The following is a 13,226-nucleotide window of genomic DNA, read 5'->3' as shown; positions in this document are numbered from 1 at the left end:
AGGCAGGTGGATTTCTGAGTTCGAGGCCAGCCTGGTCTACAAAGTGAGTTCTAGGACAGCCAAGGCTACACAGAGAAACCCTGTCTCGAACCATCCCCCCAAACAACAACAACAACAAAAAAAACTTATGTATAGAAGTGCTCTATCTGCATGCAGAACTGCATACCAGAAGAGGGCATTAGATCGTAGATGGTTGTGAGTCACCATGTGGTTGCTGGGTATTGAACTCACTGATCTCTGGAAGAGCAGCCAGTGCTTTTATTGCTCTTAATCACTGAGCCATCTCTCTAGGGCCCTCCCATTATAATTTTATCAAGTCTAATGGTTCTGTCCTCAGAGAAACCTGACAAAGATGGACCTGATAGACACATGTCCCAAATTTCAGCCACATAGGAGGCTAAGGTAGAAGCATAGAAAGTTCAAAGCCAGCCTGGGCAACTTAATGAAATCATCTCAAAGTAAAACATTAAGTTGAACATAGCAGTAAAGACTTACCATCCTGTGCAGCTAATTAAGCCTGCCAAGTCCCTTTCCCCATGGGGACTTTGGTGTGCAACGGTTGCAAACAGCAGCCTCCTTGGTAGTATATGTAGCCTATTGTCTATATGGGTTGTCTCAAGGGACCTTGGAGACAATTTTCTGGCAGTTGATAATTAAGTCACTGATCACAATGCTGTCCCTGATCTAGGCTCAAGACAGGTATGCATGGTGCTTTTGGGAAGCCCCAGGGCACAGTGGCCAGGGTTCACCAGGGTCATTATGTCCATCCGTACCAAGTTGCAGAATAAGGAACATGTGATTGAGGCTCTGCGCAGAGCCAAGTTCAAGTTCCCTGGCCGCCAGAAGATCCACATCTCAAACAAGTGGGGCTTTACCAAGTTTAATGCAGATGAATTTGAAGACATGGTTGCTGAGAAGCGCCTCATTCCTGATGGCTGTGGTGTCAAATATATCCCCAATCATGGTCCTCTGGACAAGTGGAGAGCCCTGCATTCCTGAAGGCTTCCACTGTGCTCTCCTATACCCTACCTACAAAATCATGTTCAATAATAAATCTTGAGTCAAGTCCAAAAAAAAAAAAAAAAAAAAAAAAGACTTACCATCCTATGACCAGGTGGAGGCAGAGGATCAAGAATTCAAGGCCAACCTTGGCTACACAATCTGGGGCTAGTCCATTCTACGTGATACCCTGTCTCAAAAAATTCAAACCCAAACCACCAACAATAAAAACCCTCTTCCCAAACATTAAAAGGGGTGGGATGTGGCTTAGTGCATGAGCTAGGCTCAACACAGATTACACACACATGGCCTGAAAACGGGAATTTGGAATATGTGACAACTCTGTTCAGGATTAAGACTCAATGCTGAGCTCTGTGAATATTCTGGCCATTCAGTTGTCTTTATACAAACCAGTCTATGCTTTTCTCCTCGTCCCCAGAATAGGAAACGGCTAGAAGGCCCGGTGGGAAAGTGTCAGCAGAAGGAACTCAGCAACCTCACCAGGCCTTTGGGGAGCTGGGGCAGGCGGGACGCAGATGCCAGGCTCAGCCAGAGCAGGATGGAGAAAAAAGGAGCTTTGGAAACTCACAGGCCTCACCGCCCACTTCCTGGGCACCTAAGGCGGAAATCGCAATAGCTGGCGAGGCGACGCTGACCCCTTAGTCAGTGCCCGGCTGCGGTCACGTGGGCCTGAGCAAGCGAAAACGCCCCGCCTCCGGCTCACGCAAGCTAAGGGCGGACGCGTGGGTGACGCCTTAAGCGCACGCTGCGAGCGTGAGCCTAGTGTATGGGCGGGGCCACCGGGCCACTCTGCTTGAGTGGGCGGGGCCTGGGGGGGGAACCTCGGTTGTGTGGGTGGGGCATTTAGGCGGGGTCTCCGGCGTAGGCCGCAAAATGGGTGGGAGCCGGCTGGCGTGGGTGGGGCATCCAGCGAACGCCGTGGGCGGAGCCTCTGCCGCGTGCTGTGGGTGGGGAGTGTTGGGGGAGCAGGCTGGTGTGGGCGGGGCTTCCAGCGCGCGCCGCGGGCGGGGGCGGGACGTGTGGGCGGTGCCTCCCGGTGCTCCCGGGCTTCGGGGGGCGGCGGTGGTGGCGGTGGCGACCGCGGCGAAGACGACAACGAGAGTGGGACTACACGCGGAGGGACACTACGGCCATGACTGCGGAGCTGCAGCAGGACGACGCGGCGGGGGCGGCGAACGGCCATGGCTCGGTGAGCGGCTGGTGAGGGTAGCGGGCCCGGGTTCCGGCCGAGAGGGGCGCGGCGGGCCAAGCGGGCGCGGGCCGACCGAGGCCGGGGCCTGCGGGCTAGGGCGAGAGCAATCCGGTCCGCCAGGGACTTGAGAGGCTGGGGCTGCGACCCTGTGTGAGGTTGCCTGGGTGTATGGGCCAGCTCAGGATCCGAGCGGGATTGAATGTGGAACCCGGTGCTAGGGACCCTATCGGGAGGGGCTACACGTGAGATCGTAGGCAGCGGGGTCACCCCGAAGTATGCACCGAGCCTGAACCAGCAGCTAAAAACTTACCCCAAACACGGCCACGGTGCCTAGTTCTGACTCTCAAATCAGTTTTATGGCAGCGGCTTCTCAGAGGCTTAAGCAGACGTAAGTTATCTCACTTAACGCTGGCGTTTACCAACAAAGTGCAAAAAAGACCCGGAGCCCCACTCCTCCCTTTTCCCGCCCCGCTTTTCATTCAGATCTTCCTTTTCTTTTGAAAACAAATTTATTTTCTTTTGAAAACGAATTATTTCATTGATTGCTGAAGGTTTTGTGGGAGGGGAGAGGAACAGCACAATGAAAAAAGGCACACTATTAGGTTCCTAATAATATAAGAAGGTTGGAAAACATTTCAAGGCTCTTAGGGCTAAGATGGTGAACCTTTAGAAACACTGATTTGGGAAAAAAAATCAAAAGACTCATAATGTCTCTTAAATAAACTTGGGGCTGCAAAATGAAAGTAGGTGGTTAGTTTTTCTGCAGTCAGATAAGAATTAGATTATTATTGAACAGTGTCTTTTGAATATTGGGTCTGTATTTTTCAGTGTGTGTGTGTGTTTTTTTTCTCTCCCCTGTGATTAAGTCTACTTGTGTTGGGGACAGTGACTTAAAAACAGGTGGTGAGATTTGGTTTTGAGACAGTCATATTGATACTATTTTGAGGGAGAGCAAGTCATATTTAAATTTGTTCTGGGCTCGTCATTTAAGACCACATGCCTTTCAATCAGTGTGGCATTTTCATTTCCCTCTGTCACAGGCTGCCGAGTAGTGACCCCATAGTTCAGCACTCTCTATTTGAGGGTTTGTATGTAAGGTGTTTGAGCATTGTGTATAAAGTCAGAGCTATTTTGGGAAGGCTTGGCACTCCCAGGCTGTGGCTAGCTGCGGTAGCCTGATTCCCTGCGACCTGCAGAGTGATGACATTTACTAGTATTCCCAGAGATCCTGCCCCAGGCTGACAGGATAGCTTTGAAGGTTTGATAACTGTTGCCCTTTTCCCTTGGGTCAGGATAAAATGTTTGAAGACATGGGTTACGTTGAAGGTGTAAGTGCAGCATAACTTTTAGATTTCACGAGAGTATTAATAACTTCTTCCTCTTGATAAGCTCTGTGTAGGACGGATTCTTTCTCTTGACTTCACGAGGCATTCTCCCTTCCCCTAAAAGATGTTTAATATAGTTGAGAGGAGCTGTCCTCCCTCAACACTCGGGAGCTATTTAAAACCTCCCATGTTTCCCTTCCCCAGTTGGTCACTTGTACAAAGGACGCACCACACTATGTATAGACACTCCGTGATTTCGGTGAGCCCTCCGGAATCTGAGCCCACACTCCGTTTGGTACTTTGACTTCCCCAAACTGGGGAATTAATCAGTTCTCACCTTAGAGAAAAACCTGCTGGAAAGTTTACAGTTTTGTGTAGGATAAACAGCTTGAAGTCACTTTGCTTCCCAGGAATCTGTCACCCTTGACTCGGTGGGGGGAGGATTTGGGACACACAGTCCCCTCCCCCACCACCTCTCCTACTTGGAACCCAGGGCCTGTGCATTCGAGGCAAGTGCTTCCTCCCTGAGCTGGAGGCTTTGTTGTGCTTGTGGTTTTGGTTGAGTCTTTATTTCCCTTGACTTTGTGGTATCTTTTTGTTTTGTTTTGTTTTGTTTTGAGAAAGACCAAGGCTGGCCTGGAATTTGGGAGTTAGTCATTCTGCCTTAGTCTCCCTGGTGCACTCAACTCCTGTCAGGCTGTGATGTTTTTTGGAGTGTTAGAAAGTTGTAATCTGGCTCCACAACTCTCCCGTTCTTTGAGCTACAATTGTTCACACAGAGAGTGCGGTATTTTGAGCACGTTAACAGATAAGCTCTTATCAGGCGGCCCTGTGCATTCTGTTTCATCCTAGTGACTTTTTTTGTGTGTTACTGAGACAGGTTTTCTTGTAACCCAGACTGACCTTCAACTTTGTAGGGGAGGATGACCTTGCCTCTTGATGCTCCTTGTCTGTTTTCTAACTGCTGGGATTATAGGCTTGGGCTACAGTGCTTTATAATCAAAGACATCTACAATAATGCCAACACTACAAGCAATAACTAACACAGAGAAAAGAGAGAGACAGACAGACAGACATGGTCTCCCTGTAGCCCAGGCTGTCCTGAGGGCTGGGATTGCAAACTTGTGCCTCATATCCAGAGTCCTGCCTCCTTCTGGCCCTTTCTTTATGAGTTAAGGCACAGCCTTGGCTTGTTAGACCTTGTTAGAGACAGTTTCCCTTGCATGTGGCAGGCTAGCTGGCCTGGCACTTGTAGGGATTCTCTGCCTCCCACCCATCCCTCTGTAGCAGGACTGCTTCTGTGACATTGCGGTTGTGTGCCCAGCTTTGTGTGGGTTCTTGGGACTCACACTCAAGTGCCTTTATACTGATGAGCCATCTCACACATGCCTTTACAAAGATGTGTTTACTTTTATTTATTATGCATGTGTGTGCCTTCATGTGTGCATGTGCCTGGAGAGATCATTAGATCTAGAACCTGGGTGTAGCTCACCTACACCTGTGAGCTCCTTGGTGTAGGTGCTAAGAACCGAATGAACCCAGTTCCTCATCTGCAAGTGCTCTTAGCTGCCAAGCCGTCTAGCTTCTCTATTCTGCCCTCACTTCCATTTTGTGGCAATGACAGGTTTTTACGTAGCCCAAGCTGTGAGAACAAGTCTGTGCTCAGACTGCAGCAGAATCACTGCTGTTTCCACTGTGTCCCTGTGCCTGTCCTCCCAACCCTTTTCTTTTTTGAGAGAAGCCTGCTGTCTCACTGTATACCTCTGGCAGGCCTAGAACCTTGTAATAGACTGACTAGGCTGGTTTCATATTCACTGAGATCCCTCTCTTCTCCCGCTGTGTTTAAAGGTGTGTCCCACCACCTTTTCTTTTGCTTTGCTTTCTTTCTGGCTTTTCTTTTTTGAGAAAGGGTTTCTTTGTGTAGCCTTGAACATCCTAGAACGAGCTCCGTAGACCTGGGGTGCATCGCCTCTGCTTCCCAAGTGCTGGGACTAAAGGTGAGCACCAACCACCGTCGCCCAGCTCTCAGGGTCTTAGACTTGACGGCTTCCGTAGTTAGGTCCCCCTCAGATAGGGTCTTTCGTACAGACCAGGCCCCCCCTTGAACTAGGAACAGTTCTCCTGCCTCACTCAGTTTCTTGAGTGCTGAGATTTTCTTGTGTCTTTACTTTCCAGCAACAAGACATTTTCTGTCAGGGCAGCTATACTTCAAACTGGGGCTTTTGTTTGTTCGTTTCTTTTGTTTGAGTATTCTCATAAAGTAGCCCTGACTGGCCTGGAACTTACTATGTGAGCTGGAAAGGCCTTGGGCTCAGAGATCTGCTTGCATCTGCCTCCCAAGTGCTACAGAGGAGTGTGCCACCATGCTCGATTCAAAGTGAGTATTTTTATTTTGTTTATTTTTGTGGTGCTGGCGATCAAAACCTGGGCCTCTGGTGTGCTGGGGAAACCCTTCACCCCTCTGCTCCATCCCTATTCTCCCCCCTCCCCTCCTGTGTCTGTTTTGTGGGGTTTTGGTTGGTTGGTTGGTTGGTTGGTTGGTTTGAGACAGGCAGGGTCTTATTACAACAGTTTCTGAACCTTCCTGCCTCTGCCTCCCAGAGGTGTTGCAGATGTGCCCTAGCGCTGAGACCTTCTTGGCTTCCTTCCTCCTCTCCTCCCTCTCTCGCTTATTGTTTGTTTGTTTGTTTGTTTGTTTTTTGTTCTTGTTTTATTTGTTTAAGCTTTCAGATAGCTCAGGCTGGCCTTGAACCATGTAGTTGAGGATGCTGGATGTACCATGGAACTGATCTTGCCTCTACCTCCCAAGCACGTGGATGACAGGTGTGCACTGTCCCACTTGGGGCCCAGTCTCTTAAAGTCCTTTCTAGAACGCCTCTTGTGGCTTATATCTAGTGGTTTAAACTTTTAAAAGTTAATACAGTTTTATACATTCTTTTTTGTGAGGGGAGGGCAGGGAGGAACATGGGCGCCCACGTGGAGGTAGAAGACATCTTGTAGGAGCTGTCTCTCTCCGGTATGAGTTCTGGAAACTGACCTCTGGTGCTCAGACTCTGCAGCAGGTGTCTGGGTGGTCTCAGTATTTAGAGTGTTTGCTAATTGTCAGAGCTTGCCCTTGGTCAAGACGCTTTGTCTGCCTGGTTCCCTGGCATCTCATGTCTTATTTCCGTGGAAAAACTGTACTTTGTTTTATCCTGCTTGTTTCTGAGAGACAACCCTCCTCTCTCAGCAGGGAGAATATGCACTTCAGGAGACATTTCACAATGTCCTGGGACTCTCCTTTTCAATTAGTTTATTTTTATCTTCTCTATGGTTGTTTGCCTGTATGAATGCCTGTGCTCCGTGTGCATGGAATGCCTACAAAGGCTGGGAAAGAAGAGTAGCAGGTCCCCTTTACCACTGAGCCATCTCTGTGGCCCCTGGGGATGTTTCCGAATATGACTGGGGAAGGGCGGGCGCTGCTGGCATGTGGAGGGTTCGCATCTCACCTGGTACAGTCTAACCTCCCAAGAGTAATATCTGGTCTGTTGAACAATATAGGGACAAGTAAAGAAACCCTCAGCGAAACCATTTCTACTCCTTTAGCACAACCCCCACATTCGTCACTGTCTTCCTGCTACAGGTGGTCGGCAGCTTCTGCTCACCAGGAATTTAGACATAGGAAGTTGGGTATGTGAGCTGGCTGGTCCTGCTCCTGTGCAGTGGTCTCTGTTGAACACAAGGATGGAGTGCTGATATCGCCTCAGGGTCAAGTGGGTTTCAAGGGAAGTAGCACCTGGACCCCACCTTAGACCTACTGAATCAAAGTCTGCTCAGGGGGCTAGAGAGATGGGTCAATGGCTGAGAGCACTGCTGACTCTTCCAGAGGACTCTTCCAAAGGACACAGGTTCAATTCTCAGCACCCACATGGCAGCTCACACCTGTCTAAATCCAGTTACAGGTGATCCAACACTCTCACACAGGCATGCTTGCCAGTAAAACACCAATGTACATAAATATAAATAAATTTTTTTAAAAGGGGTTCAGTTCACTCTTAGCCTAGGTCTGCCTGGAACATATTATATAGGTCAGATGGCCTTCAGAATCACAGCAATCCTCCTGTCTCCTCCCGAATGCTTGGATTACAGGCAACGGATTAAACCCAAGGCTTCAAGCAAGGCCAGTAGTCTACCTACTGAGTCACATCCTTAGCCCAAATTCTGCCTTTTGACTCCATCCCTGGGGGACTCATTTGCACATTAGCCTTTTAAAAGCTTAAGGATGGAATTCCCCTTCTGCTGTGAATAGGAGCCCTTAATCCTGAGCACAACAGACCATCCAAAACCTTGTCAACAGCATTTTCTCCTGCCCCCCCACCCCCACTTGGTTTCCAGATCCACCTGTTTTCTTTTCTAATTGAATAGAACTTCCTGATTTTATTGTCTTCTATCATCTTCATAACAAAACCGCTCAGAACTAACTGACCTGGCCTTCCCTCCTCTCCCAGTTGACAAAGCTTGCAGCTCCTAAAAGAGCTCTTCGCCTCACAGACAGACTCAGCTCCCAAGCCATGGCTCACATTTTACACCTGTGTCCTTTTCTAGAGAATAGGCTCAATCTGCTCCCTTCTACCCTGGTCACATAGAGAAATACTGTGTCACCACCGCGGTGCTTGCCACATTCCTTAAGGGAAAGGCTCAGAGTTTAAACATGTCGGCCATTCTTGCCAGAGTGCCATTGACACTGAATAACCTTTTCTATAACAGCTTTGCTGAGGCATGAAGATTGCTACAAGTTTGGGATTGGTGACAAAGTGAGGCCCTGTTTGAAAAATGAAGAGCCACCTGCCCCTCTCATGACTGTTTAAGAGTTGGTGGGGAAAAAAAAGACCTGGGTGTTGATGGTGCATGACTACAATCCCACACCTGGGAGGCAGAGGTAGGTGCAGTTCCAAGTTCAAGGCCAGCCTGGTTTACGGAATGGGTAACCAGGGCTACACAGAGAGACCTGTCTAACAACAACAACAACAAAGCTAATATAGAAACTTTGGAACCATAACCCTGAACAGGATAAACTCAAGTTGAGGGGGATGAGGCCATAGGTTTCTAGATCTCGGTGGGAATGGAGGTGTTAAGTGCAGTGTCTGCAAAGCTCTCATCATAAATGGCCATGTGGGGTCTGGACTCCAGCAAGTCCTGAGCTGATTGGCCAGTGGCTTACAGAGAGCCTGACCAGCTAGCTGCGGTGTACCTGGTTGGTGCTTTTACCAAATTAGCATCTGCTGGTGCCAAAAAAAGACGTATTTTACACATACACAATTTATTAGAGAGTCAGAGGGCACATATGCTTGTATGTGTGCGTGGGAAGGGGTGTCAGAGGACAACCTGCAAGGAGTTCTGTTTCTTCTACCATATGAGTTCTAAGGCTCAAACTCAGTTCATCCGGCAGTGCAGCAAGCTCTTCTCTACCTCGTGAGCCATCTCAACGGCCTGTGGAAATAAATTAAAAATATCTTAAAATAATTTTTAAATTTTTTATTATTGTATGTATGTATGTATGTCTATATATGTGCCCAGAGAGGTGGGAGAGGTTGGCTCCCTGAAGCTGGAGTCGCAGGCAATTGTGACCTACCTGATGTGGGTGCTGGAATAGGACTTGGGTCCTCTGTAGGAGTAACATGTGCTCCCCACCGCGGAGCCATTTCTCCAGTCCTGAGCCTGTGAAATCGTAAGCAGATTCCTTTACCTTCATACTGCAGAGGACTGATACAGCCTGGCTTGAGTTCTAAGTTGCCTAGGTCTGATGTCAAAGCATTTCTCCCATTGTAGCATGTGCCTTCCTAAACCCAAACTTTCTGATGCTCACTTGACTGGAAAACACTTGAAGCTACTTCATACCTCTGAAGTCAGATCTTGTAAATCTAGAACATGGAGTGTTCAGAGTATACAAGTAGGAGATGGTAATGCTCTCTAGGGTGGCAGTGGTTTTCTACACGCAGGAGCAGATTTAGTTGGACACAGGCGGTTCTTCATTGAGACCCTGTGGATGCTATGAATCTCATTTTCCAGGCACAGGAATGTGAGGCTTGGGAAGGTTGTGGCAGGTGAGATGTGAGTCTGCCCGCCTCAGTGTGGCTGGCTTCCAGTTAGCCCAGCCTGAAAGTCCTCAGGAGTGGTCCCAGCGGCATGCTGCTTGACTCGGTGCGATTTAAATGTGAGGCTGCTGTGCGCTGTCATCCCTGCACTCTGGCAGGACTTCCAGCCACCCTGTGCCTCAGAGCAGGGCCGTATTTGTTTGTTTTTTTAGTCTCCAAGTTTTAATTATCCTAAAAGAAAATTTCATGTTCATTATGATGCCATTCCCTGTCTCCCCGCCCTTAATGCCTGGCAGTGGCAGCTCCTTTCTGCCTCTAGATTTATCTGCTCTGAGTATTTCGGGTCTGTGGACTTGTATAGGCTTTAACACTGTGTGTCTGATGGCCCTGTTCATAGTGGGCGATAGCATCTGGTGTGTAGGCGGGTGTTTGTGCATGTGCACATGGAAGTCCAAGCTGGACATGGTGAGTGTCTTTCCTTGGTCATGCTCTCCCTTTAGTTTTTCCTGTTACTGTTAGTGTGTGTGGAGTGTGCCTGTACAGGGTGTGTGTGCTCTGAGGGAGGACTGCGTGCCACAGTGCACCTGGGAAGGTCAGAGACAACTTTGCGGAGTCAGTTACACCCACTTTTGCATCCATCCGAGAATACATGACTGAAGCTATTCCTGCTGTAAAACCTGTCCTGAGGGCTGGAGAGATGCTTTGGTTAAGAGCATTTACTGCTCTTCCTAAGGACCTAGGTTCAGTTCCCAGTACTCACAAGACAGTTTACAAATCCAGTTCTACTGGATCTGTGGGCACTGCATGCATATGGTGCACAGACATACATGCAGCCAAAACACCAACACATGTAAAAATAATAAAAAATCAAAATATTAAAAATTATAAATACCTTTTCTGAGCCAGGAGGATGGCAGAGCAGATACCAGGTGCTTGCTGCCATGCCTAACAACCTGACCTGAGTTTCATCCCTGGGACCCACATAGAGGAAGAAGAGAACCAGCTTGTGCAGCTTGTCCTACCTCCATGCATGTGCAGTGCAGCATGTGCACACACATAAAGACACATCTGTACACACAGTGTCCCCCATCTGACTACTGTGGGGCTGCTGACCTCACGTTCTGTCTGAATTCATCCTGACCTAAAAACCCTGTGTAACCCAGTGCTGGAGCAAGACACGCCTGACAATGATATTTTACTGTGCCTACATTTCTAAAACTGGGCATATGAACCCAATGGGCCAGCTTCCTGTTATCTTGCCCACATAGTACACTGTTGGGTGCTGTTTTTCTTAGGTTTTGTAGGCGTGTTCCACATGGCTGATGGCTTTGTGGACTCCTTTCTCATATTTAGTTGGGTGTGTACTGAAAGGAAGAAGCATCCTCTTAGGTCTTCTAAAGCAAGGCGTAGGACGTTATATGTACTCGGAGAAATACTCCTGGTCTCTGGTTCTGGTGAGATTAACAGAGGTAACCCCTAGGGGTGGCAGTGGGGAGAACGGGCAGTTCCTTATGTGTGTGGTCTAGTACTTTTGGGACTTCTTTCTCCTGGGTTGGGGCGGGGGGGGGGGGGGGGGGGGGGAAGTGAGCTATTTATAAAGTAATAAATTCTTTTTGTTTGGGACTGTAAGCTAAATTATTTTTTAAGTCCTTAAATATAAATGCTTTAAATTTTAACTTATTTAAAGCATTTATAATTAAGGGGGTGGGTGATACAAGTGTGTCCATCTGTCCCCCACTTCGAGCAACCCCCACCCCTGAGATCAGAAGACAATTTTGTGGAGCAAGTCCTTCCTTCCTTCCTACAAGCTAGATAATTATCCCAGTGGGTATTTTCACCCCATTTTGACTCTGTTATCTCTGTGTGGCCTAGTTTGAAATATTCTCCCTCTTCCCCACCCTTTTTTCTCTCTCTCCATCCCTCTCTCCCTCCCTCCCTCATTTCTTTTCCCCCAAGACAGGGTCTTGTCACTACGTAGCCCCGACTATTCTGGAACTCACTAGGCTGTCCTAAAACTCAGAGATCCACCTGTCACTGCCTGAGTTCTGGGATTAAAGGCATGTATCACCACTGCCAAGCTGAAATTTTAATTTCATTTTTTTGAGGCAGTTTCTTACAGCCCAAGCTGACTTTGTAGCCCAGGCTGGTCTGGAGTGCCTGACCCTCTTGCCTCAGAAATATTATTTACAATATGTATACCTTCGCACTGTTTAAGAATTTTATATGAAGAGCTGTGTTGCCTGTGTGTATATTTGTGCACCGTGTGTATACAGTGTCTGGGGAGGCCAGATGGGTGCTGGGAATTGACTTTCATATCCTCTGGAAGAGCAGCCAGTACTCTTAGCTGCTCAACTTTATCTCCTGCCCCAACTTTTCCATTATTAAGACATTTTCCCATTACGCATACAGTGGATTTCACTGTGACTTTTATAGATACATATTTGATCATGTTCACCCCATTATCCCCCTTGTCCTGATGTCCACCTTTCTCTTGGCAACTAGACTTCCTACTTTGATGTCTTTTTGGGGGACCCAGTGGGTTTAATTACAGTTTCAGGAGCATGGGTGAGAGGTTATTTACCAGGCCTAAGAATAACTTAGGAGTGGCTACACCACTGAAGAACTGTCTTCCTCTCCCAGTGTACTGGCTGATTTTGTATGTCAACTTGACACAAGCTGAAGTTATCACACAAAGGAGCTTCAGGTGAGGAAATGCCTCCATGAGATCCAGCTGTAAGTCATTTACTCAATTAGTGATCAAGAAGGGAGGGGCCATTGTGGGTGGTACCATCTCTGGGCTGGTAGTCTTGGGTTCTGTAAGAAAGCAAGCTAAGCAAGCCAGTAAGAAACATCCCTCCATGGCCTGTTCATCATCTCCTGCTTCCTGACCTGCTTGAGTTCCAGCCCTGACTTCCTTTGGTGATAAACAGCAACATGGAAATTTAAGCTGAATAAACCCTTTACTCCCCAACTTGCTTCTTGGTCATGTTTCTGCAGGAATAGAAACCCTTACTAAGACACCCAGCAACCCTTATCTGCCCATAGGCCCTTTGGGAGTACCATGATCCCTTCCCCTTGTTCATTTTTTAAGACTAGGTCTCTCTATATGGTTGGCCTAGGACTCATGTAGCCCAGACTGATCTGTGACTCACTGTGTAGCTCAGGCTAGTCCCAAATCTCAGTGATCTTCCTGAGAGCAAGTTACTGTCTTGCTCCAATATGCCTTCCCTCCTAGCTACACTTGTACTGGTTGCTCTTACTTAAGTTTGCACACTGGATCTCAGTGGCCAGGGTGGGCTGGCTCAAACTAGTTGGCCCTAAAAAGACTGTGGGAATGACCAGCAGGCAGCCTCTAATGCATTATGTTCCCATCTGCATGCTAAATGGGATGCCAGCTCAGAAAATAACTAGATAGCAAAGAATTATAAAGGAAGAAAAGAGATAGTGGCCCAATTCCCAGAGGATCTGCCAGTCTCCGAAGAGTCATGAGCTCCTCTTTATTAGCCCCCTGCCCTACCCCACTCACACCACTCCTCATCACATGGGTCTGACATTGGTGTGGAGACATTGCCCACTCTTCACGTCATCTTAAGGCTGAGTTGCCTTTACTGCTCA

At 48.1% G+C, this 13,226-nt stretch overlaps 1 protein-coding gene and 1 non-coding gene across 5 annotated transcripts in view; both read left to right on the top strand.

The window, feature by feature from the left end:
• Window positions 1-501: 501 nt before the first annotated feature.
• On the top strand, window positions 502-637 carry LOC127690284 (small nucleolar RNA SNORA70). The gene has a single exon (XR_007979013.1). It is a non-coding gene; the product is annotated as a small nucleolar RNA SNORA70 (small nucleolar RNA).
• A 1,399-nt stretch (window positions 638-2,036) lies between these two features.
• Usp28 (ubiquitin specific peptidase 28) overlaps window positions 2,037-13,226 on the top strand; it is a 54,416-nt gene continuing 43,226 nt past the window's right edge. Inside the window, exons 1-3 of one of the 4 annotated variants that reach the window (XM_052188404.1) lie at window positions 2,051-2,209; window positions 8,284-8,455; window positions 12,252-12,315. Coding sequence is in view for 2 of the 4 variants with exons in the window: in XM_052188405.1 (XP_052044365.1) it covers window positions 2,153-2,209 (57 nt within the window). In the remaining 2 variants the exon portion in view is untranslated. Of the gene's footprint in view, window positions 2,210-8,283; window positions 8,456-12,251; window positions 12,316-13,226 lie in introns of all 4 variants that reach the window. The other 3 variants (XM_052188403.1, XM_052188405.1, XM_052188402.1) reach the window with 3 other exon arrangements.

This window comes from Apodemus sylvaticus, chromosome 7 (assembly GCF_947179515.1).
Source record: "Apodemus sylvaticus chromosome 7, mApoSyl1.1, whole genome shotgun sequence".
Classification (NCBI taxonomy): Eukaryota; Metazoa; Chordata; class Mammalia; order Rodentia; family Muridae; genus Apodemus; species Apodemus sylvaticus.
Note: the sequence above shows the minus strand (reverse complement) of the source record. Positions and strands in the feature narration are given on the sequence as shown.